Raw genomic sequence first — 12403 nt, 5'->3', positions numbered from 1 at the left:
TTTTGCTGGTCCGAAGCAAGACACTTCAGCAAAGAATCGCTTACCGCAGATGGGAGTCGCAAAGCAGGCGTTCTAACGCCAACGTTATTGACGCTGACGATACAATCCTCTCGTCTGGTAAATGGGATCAGTTTCGAGTCACTACCTAACCGGTAGCCTTTGTTCGGAAAGTCCAGAACCAGGTTCTCCACGAAGGTGAAATCTCGCCCCAAAATAATCGGTACCGTGAGACCAGGTAAGCAAACGAAACGCTGACGGCGTTTTTTCTCGTTAAACCCGATCTGTAACCTCGCGGCTTGACTCGCGAGCATTTCTGGTCTTGACGCTAGCTGTAAGCGCACGTTTCGCGCAGGTTGGCTTTCTGCCCTTCGCAGCGTTCCATCAGGTAGTCCCCAATAAGCGACAGACTCGCACCGGTATCAGTCAGCGCTGCCACAGCTACTCCGAGCACTGTAACTGTCATATGAGGCTCAACTAGCTCAAGGTCAGGCTAAATTCGACATACCGATGGAAGTTTTGCCGAGTTGTCCATGGTCACCGCGGCTGACAGGCGTCCCGGGGTCAACTCATTTCTCGAGGCTGCAGGACGATTGCGCCGCAGGTCGGGGCAGTCACGCCGGAAGTGGCCAAGGCGACCGCAGTCGAAGCACCGCACCGAGTTGCGCCGGTCAGGGACGTGCGTCGGGCTTGCCTGCGCTTGTCGTTGCGGCCCTTCTTGGTGTCCCTCGTTGGACCAGCGATCGGTGCCCCGGTTGGCATTGCGGGGGAAGGACCTTAAACGGCTCGATCCACCCGGCCGGGCACGTAGCCGGGGGTCCGAATCATCGAGTGGTCTCCCGCGCTCCCATTGCCCGAAGGCATAGGAGTCCAGCGCATGGGGGAACAGACCGCGCCATCCGGGGTTTGGCGCTGAGTCGGACCTCTTCTGGGCCCGGGAGCTCGCCAGGCACAGGACGGCTCAAGAGCTTCTTCAGGCGGAGGCGGGGGCCGATACTGCAGCTCGGCCAGGAGCGTCTCTTGTATGCCGTGAGCGTCCCGGGCCAGTTGCTCCAGGGTGGAATACGTGCGGCCATGCAGGTAGGGCCGGAATCTCGGGTGGCTCTGCTGCATCACCCGAGCAACCCTGTCCGACTCCGACGTCGTTGGGCAGGCTCTCTCATAGAGCTCCTGCATCACCCGTACATATTCGACGAGGGTCTCGTCCGGGTGCTGAGTCCGGCGCTCCAGTTCTCGCTGGACTTGAGACTGGTACCCAGGTGGAGGAATTCATCTTGAAACTTCCGCCGAAAGTCTTCCCAGGTGAGGAAGGGGGCCACGATGCGCCACCAGCGCGCGGCGCTCGCCTGGAACGCCACGGGCAGAACCCGCGCGAGGACGTACTCATCCGAGGCTCCCGTGGCGAGCTCATAGGCCGCTAGCTCGGCCAGGAAGTCGGCCACGGACTTCCGGTCGTCGTAGCCCGTGTACAACGGAACCGGCACCTCGGGCCGTGAACGTTGCCCTTGGGGTCCGTGGTCAGCCAGGACCAGGCGTTGCGCGACCGTGTCGCAGAGGTTGGCCACCCTAGCCATCAGGTCCAGGGATGTCGGGTCAGGCCCCTCTCCGGTCTCGCCTTGGTCTGCGGCGCTTCTTTGGCGGGTCTGCATCGCAGTAGCAACCACAGAAAAACAGCCAAACAGAAAAAAAAGACCAGAACGAAACACAAAAGGACGGAAAAACACTTAATATACTACAGTATGCACAATATACACAATGTCCAAGCCGCGATGGCAAAGATGCCGTCCGGTGGCCGAGGCCTAGTCGAACGACCACGTAGGCCTATCGGGGATGGCAAAAGCAAGAAAAACCAGGCTAACACGCCTATAGCGGGCTAAAAGCTTGCGGTCCAACCCGCGGGGTAGCAGTAGGCCTCGCGTGGAGCGCCAAATAATGTAGGGTTCGGTGCTACTGCTGTGAAAAATAACAAATGTTCACACATTTCACGCGATTTCGGCTCAAACAGAGGACATACAACCAAAATATTACATTTGTAGACTGTTTTTTCTTGTAGTCGACTAATATGTCTAAAAAGATTTAAAAAATAAAAATTTACAAAAATGGGTTTTTTGAGAAAATCGATCTCAAACTTTCAACATTTGTTATTTCTTACAACGTTTACGTGATGGTAGCGGAGCGGCTAGTCGACAGATCATAATGATATTATTATATCTATAATGGGCTTGCTTTGGGGTTTCTGTAGAGCCAAAGAAAGAAAATTTACCTTAAGTACAGACAAAGTAATGACCTGTTAAATTTAACCGAAAACCGACCGGAGTGACGAGTTTGACCTGTGTTTCAGAAAACCGTCAAATTCCTAAAAATATTTGAATACATCAAGGTATTTTTATAATACCTATTAAATGATGCGGAAAAGTTAGAAGGGTGTAGAGAATACAATAACGTCAGCAGAAGGTGTCAAACACGCGACCTGCGACGGCAGGCAAAAACACTAGTTTCTGCCACTGCAGATTCTACGGCTCGTAACTCGAGAACAAAAAATCGGGAAAACATGCGGTTTGCGCCCTCCTTCATTTGTGAAATACCCCCAAAACATATATTTTTTTCGTGAAAATTAAAAATTAGACACTTTTAACCTGCCCGATTTGAGATGAAATCACCCAGATATATATATATATATATATATATATATATATATATATATATATATATATATATATATATATATATATATATATATATATATATATATATATATATAAATTTTTTTAACGACTTTCGTTTGCCGAGTTTAAGGTAGGTGCGTTTGGAATTCGAATTTTGTAAGGCAGGCTAAATGTGCCGATCCTTACGGCCGCAACGCCGCACCCTGTACTTTCGATAATTTCGAACTTGGTTTGAACTTCGAATCCAGTCGGAAATCAGAGCTTGTTCTACGTAATTTAAGCCACCACAATCTACGTCTTGGTTCGCTCGTATGTCGCGCCGCCCGTGTGCAGCTTCAGGCAGCGGCGGACACAGGGCGAAGAAGACTGCTGCGGACAGCCTGTGGTCCGAGCCCACCCTGAGCAGCCGAACTGGATGCGCAGCAGCCAGCATGCAAGTCGTTTGTTTCGGAAGACGTTTGCGCCATCTATGAGGTAAAGGCTACAAATAAATCGCGGGTGATTACCCCTGGTGCCACGATGATGATTGAGTTGTGTAGATTTATACACCGGGTAGTTGGTCAGCCATTTCAAAGTTGCGACGAGTCACTCCCTGTAGATGAGCAATTTAGCCAGTGCAGAACAACCGCTAGCCTGGGGTCACCCCCTGAATAAACACTGCAAGATGCAGGAAAAAGAATACTGATGGCAATCACGATGTAGGTCTTGACAATCAGCTGGCCTCCACTGCTGCTGTGAATGTTGGCCTGCAAATGGGAGTGCGCAAGGTTAGCTGTAGTCTTCCAGAATTGAGGCCTTAAAGGTGCCCTAAAGACGTATCTCAAATTGTTTGTTCTTGGTGATAAATTATCTTACGGGGTCCAACCATCCAGGAAATCCAAAAGTTATTCTTGTGCGACGTTTATTTCCCTACTAAAAATTTCGTTGGCTTAGCTCGGCTATGGCAGGATGTACGTAGCGTGAGCTTATGCGCACAAAATGAGAGGCGCTATCAAGCGGTTCCGGTGCAGCTTCAGACTTGGTTACTGTGCGACGGTGGTGCACAGCTGGGCACACGGCGGCGCCAGTGCGTCTGCCGCGGCTATGACGTCACTCCTCTGGACTACGAAGGCTGGCGAGGGGCGCGCGGCGGCGGTGGAGTGCGCGGCGGCGGCGGCTCTGGCGCGCCAGCTGTGCGCCGTGTGACGTCACTGCTCCTCGCGCCTGCGCAGCACGGCTCTTTCGGAACCACGCGAAACTGCTCAACTTTGGCCAGTGTAGCTCACGCTACAAAATGTGAAAGAAGTTAGTGGAAGTTTGTGCGACGCCCCTTTCTGATCGTAAGCATCTGGAACACAAAATCTAGCGGAGGCGTCGGCGGCGTCTCCTCTACCGGTGCCTCCGCTTGCGACTGGCGGACGCGCGCCCATCGTCCCGCCGCCAACGCTTCCACTGAATTCTGCGTTCCCGATTTTTCCCCTCAGAAAGGGCCTTGGCACAAACTTCTATCACATTTGTAGTAGGGAAATAGACGTCGCACGAGCATAATTTTTCGATTTCTGGAGTGCTAAAATCCTGTAGAATAAGTTATCACCAAGAACAGACGATATCAGAAACGTCTTTCGCGCACCTTTAACATGCGCATTAAATTTTCGAAGCTCGGAGCACCCCAACCCGATGGGAAATGGATGATGCGATTTCCAAGAGTGGAAATAGCATCATGTTGTTGCAAGTCTGAGAGCAGCAATGGTGTCCCCTTCGAGCAGTAAGATTTCAGCTTTGTAGCGGGTCAGGAGCCACAAAAGTAGTGTTTTGCAGCAGCACAAGTAAGTCTGGGAGCTGGTCCCCCGATTCAAACTTATGGCTCATTGGTAATGAATGTCCCGGAATACTTCTATCCACAACTTACTGAAAGTACACAAATCTTTCCATCGCCCCCCCTTTAAAGAGAAAGGTGTCTATACTGAAGTCTATCTGGTTCCACCTCACGTCGGCGTCAGAAGAAGGACTGCCCCCAAAGCAGCGCGTTGCCTGTTTTTATGCACGCACTACATTCAAGAACAGCGCGAATCAGAACACGCGAGTACAGCCGCGAATGGATTGAACTTTTTAGAACAGCAAAGATTAAGAAGAAAAAAAAAATCCGGTCCAAGTGGGCTCGAAATCATTTGGTCCTCGTGGCAGCAGCGTTCGTTCCCAACATCGCCGCGGAAGCGGCAGTCAACTGGTTTGTTTGTCAGTTTAATATTGAAGGATCATATTATTTTTGGATTACGCGTGTAATGACAAGGCAGTTAAATACCGCAAGTATTTGTTGAATTCATTTTTAGTTACACACATGTTTTTTTTTTTTTTTGCGTGCTCTAGACCAGTTTGTTTTGTGTTGTTTTGTTTCCCGTTTAGCTGCTGATTTCCGTGCCTAGACCATCAACTCTCGTACTGCTCTGAACCCTATGCCGCATAGGAAGCAATGCGTTCTGATTCTGTCTCCATAGGTTTAAAGGCCGGTGAGACGCGCTTAAATAAAAAAAAAAAAAAACACGCAGCAATTTATCTGCCGCGGTTATTGTTCCTTTAGTTCAATTTCAAAACGCAGAAATTCTGACCACTTAGCTTGCAAATGTAATAAACACCATAGTATATCTTAAAAAGGTTTCCTCCCAGCCCTTTTAACGACGTCATAAAACAAGCGAGGCAAGCAAGTGGAGGACCAAAAAAAGGCTCCGGGAAACTAAATGACAGCATTCGAACGCGGATCACAATAATATGAATATGAAATCATTTGTCTTGGGGCTTGATGGTTGCACATACTTATTTTTACAAATTCCACGTATCGTTAGATACAAAAAAAAAATTAAAACAGCAATTCTATTGCCGTGGTTATTGTTCTTGGAGTTAAATTAGGAATCGCAGAAATTCTGACCGCTCAACTTGTAAAAGTAATCAACACAAATGTACATCTTAAAAATGTTTCCTCTCAGACCTTTTAACGATGTCACGAAACAAGTGAGGCAAGCAAGTGCAGAACCTGACAAAAGCAACAGAAAACTAAATTTCCGCATTCGAATACGGATCACAATCATATGAAAATAAAATTAGTATTCTTGGCGCTTGAATGTTGCGCATATTTATTATTACGGATTCCGCGTCTCCATGACTGACGAACAACTTACAGGGAGCTATAAAATATACATGAATGTGTATTGTTTCATAGGCTAAATATTCCGAAGGTTTCCACCATCGAAGAAGCCCATTGTTCATGAATGAATAAGTACACACAATAAGGAACGTGGGAAAACAGGCGAAAGTCCAGTTTTGAGGATGCTTGCGGAAAAAGTTTTCCTCGTCTTGTTCGTTCTGCTAGCGGGAAATAGGAGATGCCATGCTGAAGATAGCGACATGAAGCTCGCCCGTGCCCAGAACCTTTTTTCCCTCCAGCTTCTCAAAGAACTCTCCAGCGAAAAGCCAGAATCGAACATCTTCTTCTCGCCGACCAGCATCTCTGTCGCACTCGCCATGGTCTACGCCGGCGCCAGGGGCAAGTCTGAAACGGAAATTTCCACTGCTCTCGGCCACACCGCAGCGGGACTGTCCAGCAGAGAATCTATCCTGGAGTCTTACAAAAAGATTCTAGCAGAACAGCAGACTGATGACAATGTAAGTTTGATGATAGCCAATGCAGTGTTTGTAAAGAAAACACTGAACGTCCTCGAAAGTTAGCAGAAAGAGCCCGTTGACATCTTTGCGGCGATGTTCCGGCCGGTGGATGTTGGCGCAGGAAATTCTTCCATGGAATTGGAGGTTAACGAGTGGCTGAAGAACAAGACCAGAGGCAAGATTTCGGGCTTCAAAATTCCCCCAAACACCATAATGGCGCTTCTTAATGACATTTACTTCTAGGGGCTATGGAACGCCTCTTTCGATCCCAACGATACCTGCATTCTTTCTTTTCATAACAAAGGATTTGAGGTGGTTATGGTAGAAACCATGACGCGATTGGCTAAGGTACCGTTCACCTCTGAACCCGAGTTTGAAGCCATAGAACTATCTTACAAAGGGGACCAACACTGCATGGTAATCATACTTCCAAGTGAAAAAAAGGAACTTCCCAAACTCCGCGACGCCATGACTATCGAGAGCATAAAACAAATCCAGAAAAGTTTGAAAGATGAGACTGTCAAGATTCAACTTCCCAAGTTCGACTTGAAAACAGAGTACGGCCTCGTCCCTGCCGTGAAGAAGATGGGTGTGCGTTCAGTCTTCTCTGACGCCGATCTGTCAAGAGTCACTGGTGATGGAGTGCTGAGAGTAACCGAAGTCCACCACAAGGCAGCCATTGAGGTCAACGAAGAAGGAACGGTTGCCGCCGGCGCAACAGTAGTGGTAATAGAAAAACGTGCTCCACATTCCTTTGCCCTGGATAGACCTTTCCTCTTTTACATCCGCGAGAAAGCTACCGGCCGTATGCTATTTTTGGGAGAAGTGCACGCACTCCCAGCCGCTAAGCCCACCCTTGGTTAGTGCAGTTCTGACCCAACAGATGGCGATGGAGTCGCCTTCCAGATCCATGCACGAATGCAATAAATTGTGCGTGGTTGCACTTCGATACAGTGTGGTATCTTTCTTTACTTTTCTCTTGAAATTGACATCCCTGGCCGTTCACTTATTTTTGATGGACAAGCTTTCTGGGGAGCGCGGCCCCGCTGCACCTATCCTCGTGCAAAGGAGCAGCTGCCTACGCTCTCAGCTCGCATCTCCGGGATATGTGGTCCGAACAAAACGTGAAAATCGTCCTGATCTAATGGCGACTCCTTTAATCCTAGTCCTCTAGTCCCCTAAACCACAGCGCAGCAGCTGTGGTCAACTTGCAGCCTCGCGCTTGTTGTATTCCCATCTCAGGATCGCTCACTGCGGGCATTCAGACATCTAACATTCAAGTAAAGTAGAAGTTTGGGCTAGTTGGTATCTCATGATTAAAGATTAAAACAGCGCAAGGACACGGACAAGAACAAGAAGGTAGACAAACAAGGCGCTGTTTTAATCATTGACATGTGTTCAGCGCCTTGTTTGTCTACCTTCTTGTTCTTGTCCGTGTCCTTGAGCTGTTTTAATCTTTAATCATATAACATTCACACGTCTGGTGCCATTTCTGTTTCTTGCCTGGTGTTCCAAGCGGCACATGATGACAAGTGCAAAACAGGCTGCTGAACACATGTCGCCATTTGTGTCTGATATTAGGAAACTGCAACCAGCCATAACTGAATAGAAAACGTTTGCGATTGAATACTGAAATTCACGTCTAACCTATTGATATCCAGTTTCTGAAAAATGTAAAACCAGAAGATGCTTCATACTTTAATGTCTCATTATTTTCGTTAGCTCACCTGATTCCGTTTTATTGCACGAGAGAATTACCCTAATTTAAAATGTGTTTTTTATTTAAAAAATGTACATTTTGTGTACAGCTTATTGCTTACCAATTTAATTCACTATATTCAATTCACCGCTGGCATAAATTATCCTCGACATTCGGACGTTATAAGTAGAGAAGACAATTTTTCAATAGCATAAACAGCGGTCTATTGAAAGTTAAATAATAAACTAACAACTAAAAATAAATGTAATATCGAGACACCAGAGCATCGTTAAGAAATAGTTATTTAATTTCAAATTAACTTCATGACTGTGGAATACGTGAAAAGAAAGTTATAAAATCTATAATGAAGCCGAACGGTATGCATGGTGAGGTTGCACGTAAACAAAAAAGCTCCTCGGTCGTGAGTGGTCTCTGCTACTCCGTTGTGCGTGGGCTTACGAAAATATTTGATATAACAGCATCATGTTGTTCAGCAATAGTAGAAGAAATTCGCTACGTTAAAGCGCCACTCCCTCAATTCGGACAATTTCGGGATACTGAGTGATTTCAAATTAAAAGGTACTAACAAAAGGCGCACTACATCATTTACTTCGCCAAAAATGGGATATATATCGTTGAACCTTACATGGCAAATCAGCAGAAATCTAAACCGAAACTTCGGCTCCGTTTGGCAACCTTCGCCTCGAGCCGCCAAGACCATGGCTATCACGTGGAACGAGATGCCACGTGATCCTTTATACAACGACGGGTGGGATTAGGGCGCTCGGGTGCCAGGCGCAAGTGTTTTATGCACCGCACCCTTCACAATATTTTGGCGTCTGCGACATTCGACGACGTCTGCACAACTGCGGCATCAGTCTGGGCACGTAATGGGAACGAAATTCCCAGAGACAATAGAGAGTTTTAGTAATATGTATAGGGGCAAACGCCAACCCTCTACGTTAGCGTTAACGTTGCGTCGACGGAACGTTACGGAGCGCGTCGAATACGCACTGGTTTTAGTACAGCGGAAGAAGAATGCATACGTAAAGACTTGTAGTGCCATCTAGATGTGCTCCTGTAAACTGCTTCAAACAATCCAAGGCGGGTATTCGGTCAAGCCAATACAAAGCCCTGATTCTCCTCGCTTTGTTACGGAAGTGCGTGTTTCCGTGTGCCTGTTGTGTACGTGTTTTTTTTTTCTGTTTTTTTTTTTTGTGCCGACCGCACGGTAAACACTTTTTTTGGGTTCGACGGCGTTGCCAACGTTCTTGGGTATCGATACCCATCTTTGTGGGTGCTTCTTTGAGGAGGTTGATGTCATCTTCAATAGTAAAGCGAACCCATACAATGCGCGAAGCACTTCCGCTGGTTTGCCTCACCGCCGCCATTTTTCAAACTGGACTAGTCTCGCGCTCTCGCGTGCGTGACGAGAGCAACGAGATAGCACGCGGGGGACCGCTACGTACGTTCGCAAAAATCGATAGCGAGCGTACGTACGCAAGGCTCGCCGCAGCACGTACGTATGGTGCATGCGCAGTGTAGAGGACGCAACGTTAACGTTAACGTGTGGGGTCTGCGTTTGCTCCTATGCGTATTACTAAAACTCTCTAATAATCCCAAACTGTGAGAGAAAAGTAACAGCGGGACGGCCGGACGGCTCCCAAGAAGCGCGCCCCACAGGGGCGTTCCGCCAATCACGTAGCCCTGCCGCTGAGCGCTGAGAGGGAGCTCTGCTGACGTCACCTTTTACGATTGCACAGAAAAGTAAAAATAAACACAAATAGGCAATGGTGATGGCGTTTAGCTCAATGCTGGCTACGCCCACGTTGTAGGCATGACTGCGCTGTTGGTTGCGCCTCAATTCGGCCGCTAGAGTAAGCAGATTTCGGCAACTCGGCGCGTTGCAAAGCTTCCCTGAACGTATAAGTTTTAATTATTTAAAGAACCATGAACCAACTGGCCCAACATTCCACTTTGCTGCAATTTATTTCTTTTACAACGGGCTCATTTATTTGTTCCCCCACCCATCATCAGTCGGTGTATCCCTTAACCTAATTGCTGTGTCGCGCTGCCGGGTTAGGACCTATACGTATGCCATTCGACGAGGATGCTTCCCACAGGACGTTATTGCGTTATTTCATATGCGCCATGTGTCGTTCCACTTCTTTGTCCTTGTCTTTTTCGGTGCTTTTAATTCTTTAAAGAACCATGAACCAACTGGCCCAACTTTCCACTTTGCTGCAATTTATTTCTTTTACAACGGGCTCTTGTATTTGTTCCCCCACCCATCATCAGTCGATGTATCCCTTAATCAACCTAACTGCTGTGTCGTGCTGCCGGGCTAGGATCTATACGTATGCCATTCGACGTGAATGCTTCCCACAGGACGTTATTGCGCTATTTCAAATGCACCTTGTGTCGTTCCACTTCATTGTCCTTGTCTTTTTCGGCGCTTTTAATTTTTTAAAGAACTATGAACCAACTGGCCCAACTTTCCACTTTGCCGCAATTTATTTCTTTTACAACGGGCTCTTTTATTTGTTCCCCCACCCATCATCAGTCGATGTATCCCTTAATCAACCTAATTGCTGTGTCGTGCTGCCGGGCTAGGATCCATACGTATATGCCATTCGACGTGGGTGCTTCCCACAGGACGTTATTGCGTTATCTCAAATGCGCTTTTTTTTTAATAACGGAAGTAAAAGCAAAGAGGTTAGCCCTAAACTTCCGGGGCTGGCTACTTTGCTTTGGTAGAAGGAAGAATGGGGGAGAGAGAGTTTTAGTTCTGGAGGGAGCACTCAATGAAGCACGACTTTGGATGTTGATCTTGATGGCGCACAGCACTGGAGAGTTATTCACTCAGCACAGTTGAGTTTAGTGTAATACAGTCATGGCAGTCTACGTTAAATCACTTGTCGCGTATTGAAAGTTATGAACACGAAAGTATATTTACAATGGAAAGAGTATTATATAAGATCAATGAGCCCTGCATTTTGAAGAAATATTTCCAATGCAGCTATAGCCTTTTGCTGAAGACGCGGAGGGTCCCACGAACCCAAGACCCTCTCTAAGCTAAAGGGCTTGCTGTCTAATTCTTAAATATTATTTATCAATATCTGCCTGTCTTCGTCGAAAAGCTCACATTCATAAAAGATATGACAGTTGTCTTCAGGCATGTCGCTATGCTGACAGTTAGGGCTGGTGACAAGACCGAATTTGTGCCTTTCAATGTTTGTGTATGTGGCATTCAGGCGCAGGCGATGTAGAAGTGTTTCAAAATGTCTTGGCAAATTACATAGAAGTGCGTTGTGGAGAAAAGGATCAATCGCATATAGCGGTTTGTAATGATATGCCGGTGATTGCCATAATTGTTGGAATTCCTGCTTTCCAAGTTGTCGAATAAGGGCTCGAGCGTCGGTTTTGGTAAATAATACCCCTGTCAGACGGCAGCTAAAATGGCATTTACACCAAATGACATTCAGTGTAAATGTCATTTAGGCACTGCCACACGGCAACTCAAATGGCATTTAACCTAAATGCCATTTCGGGTAAACAGAGTTCCCCAAACTCATTTACGGCTCGCAAAGCGTACTCTCGATGGCAGCGCTCGACACATATTACGGGATTGTTTTAAAAAAATAAGGCATACATTACGGAAACAATTTTTACATCGTTTTAATTACGAAAATAATTTCTTTAACGCGTATTTCGCACGCACTTTACGTTCCTAATTTTTTAACCTACTCACGACTCCAGTTACCCAGTAGGCCTAATGGCTTTGAACCGCTGAACTTGTCGTGTGCTCGCCTCGGTCGGCTCTCGGTTCGTTGGTTCCACTTGCGATGCGCTCCTCATTTACGCGTTTTTACGATATCGGAAGGAGCGCCTGCAGACAAAAAAAGGCGGCCTGTCCCGCGAGACGTCGGTACTCAAACTATGCGAGACGAGCGCCTCGAATGGTCTTCGGTAGCAGAAGCGGAACGGCGGGTTCTGCACCGGCCTACGGGCGATTTGAGAAGCCCTCCGTTTCCTCAAGATATACGTCGCGCTCCATCACAATACCGAAACCTCAAGGAACATTTTTGGGTAAGATATAACTTTAACGGTGGGCATAGCCAACAGGAGCACGCAAAACAATTATCGGAGCGGACGGCCGCCTAGTATTCGTTTTGTGTGTGTGGGTCGTCGCAGCACTGCGTACCTCGAACGAGTACTGCGTACCTCGAACGAGTACTGCGTACCTCGAACGAGTTCATTGCACGGCCGGCTTGGTCGTGGTTCATACTAGCTGACTTCGCCTAGCAGCGCTTTAAATTTTGCGTTTGTTGCTCTGGCAACAGCTTGCGAAGTTGGCTGAATCTTTACTTGGCTGCCGCGAAGTAGAGATTCTGGGAAGAATGCA

The 12403-nt window shown here is 47.4% G+C and overlaps 1 protein-coding gene across 1 annotated transcript; it reads left to right on the top strand.

Annotated features, from left to right (window-relative positions):
- Window positions 1–6041: 6041 nt before the first annotated feature.
- Window positions 6042–7163, top strand: LOC120843453 (intracellular coagulation inhibitor 2-like). Its single transcript, XM_040214842.1, has 2 exons — window positions 6042–6299; window positions 6543–7163. The coding sequence occupies exons 1-2, from the start codon at window positions 6042–6044 to the stop codon at window positions 7161–7163; spliced, it is 879 nt and encodes a 292-aa protein (XP_040070776.1).
- Window positions 7164–12403: the final 5240 nt, after the last annotated feature.

The sequence above is a fragment of the Ixodes scapularis genome, unplaced genomic scaffold (genome assembly GCF_016920785.2).
Source record: "Ixodes scapularis isolate PalLabHiFi unplaced genomic scaffold, ASM1692078v2 PGA_scaffold13__105_contigs__length_92229423, whole genome shotgun sequence".
Classification (NCBI taxonomy): Eukaryota; Metazoa; Arthropoda; class Arachnida; order Ixodida; family Ixodidae; genus Ixodes; species Ixodes scapularis.
This window is presented reverse-complemented; position numbering and strand designations above follow the sequence as displayed.

Bases quoted from the DNA above. Each gene is read 5' to 3' on its own strand.
- LOC120843453 (XM_040214842.1), top strand. From the start codon at position 6,042: ATGAAGCTCGCCCGTGCCCAGAACCTTTTTTCCCTCCAGCTTCTCAAA. The intron at 6,300-6,542 runs GTAAGTTTGATG...ATTTACTTCTAG, and splicing joins AACAGCAGACTGATGACAAT to GGGCTATGGAACGCCTCTTT.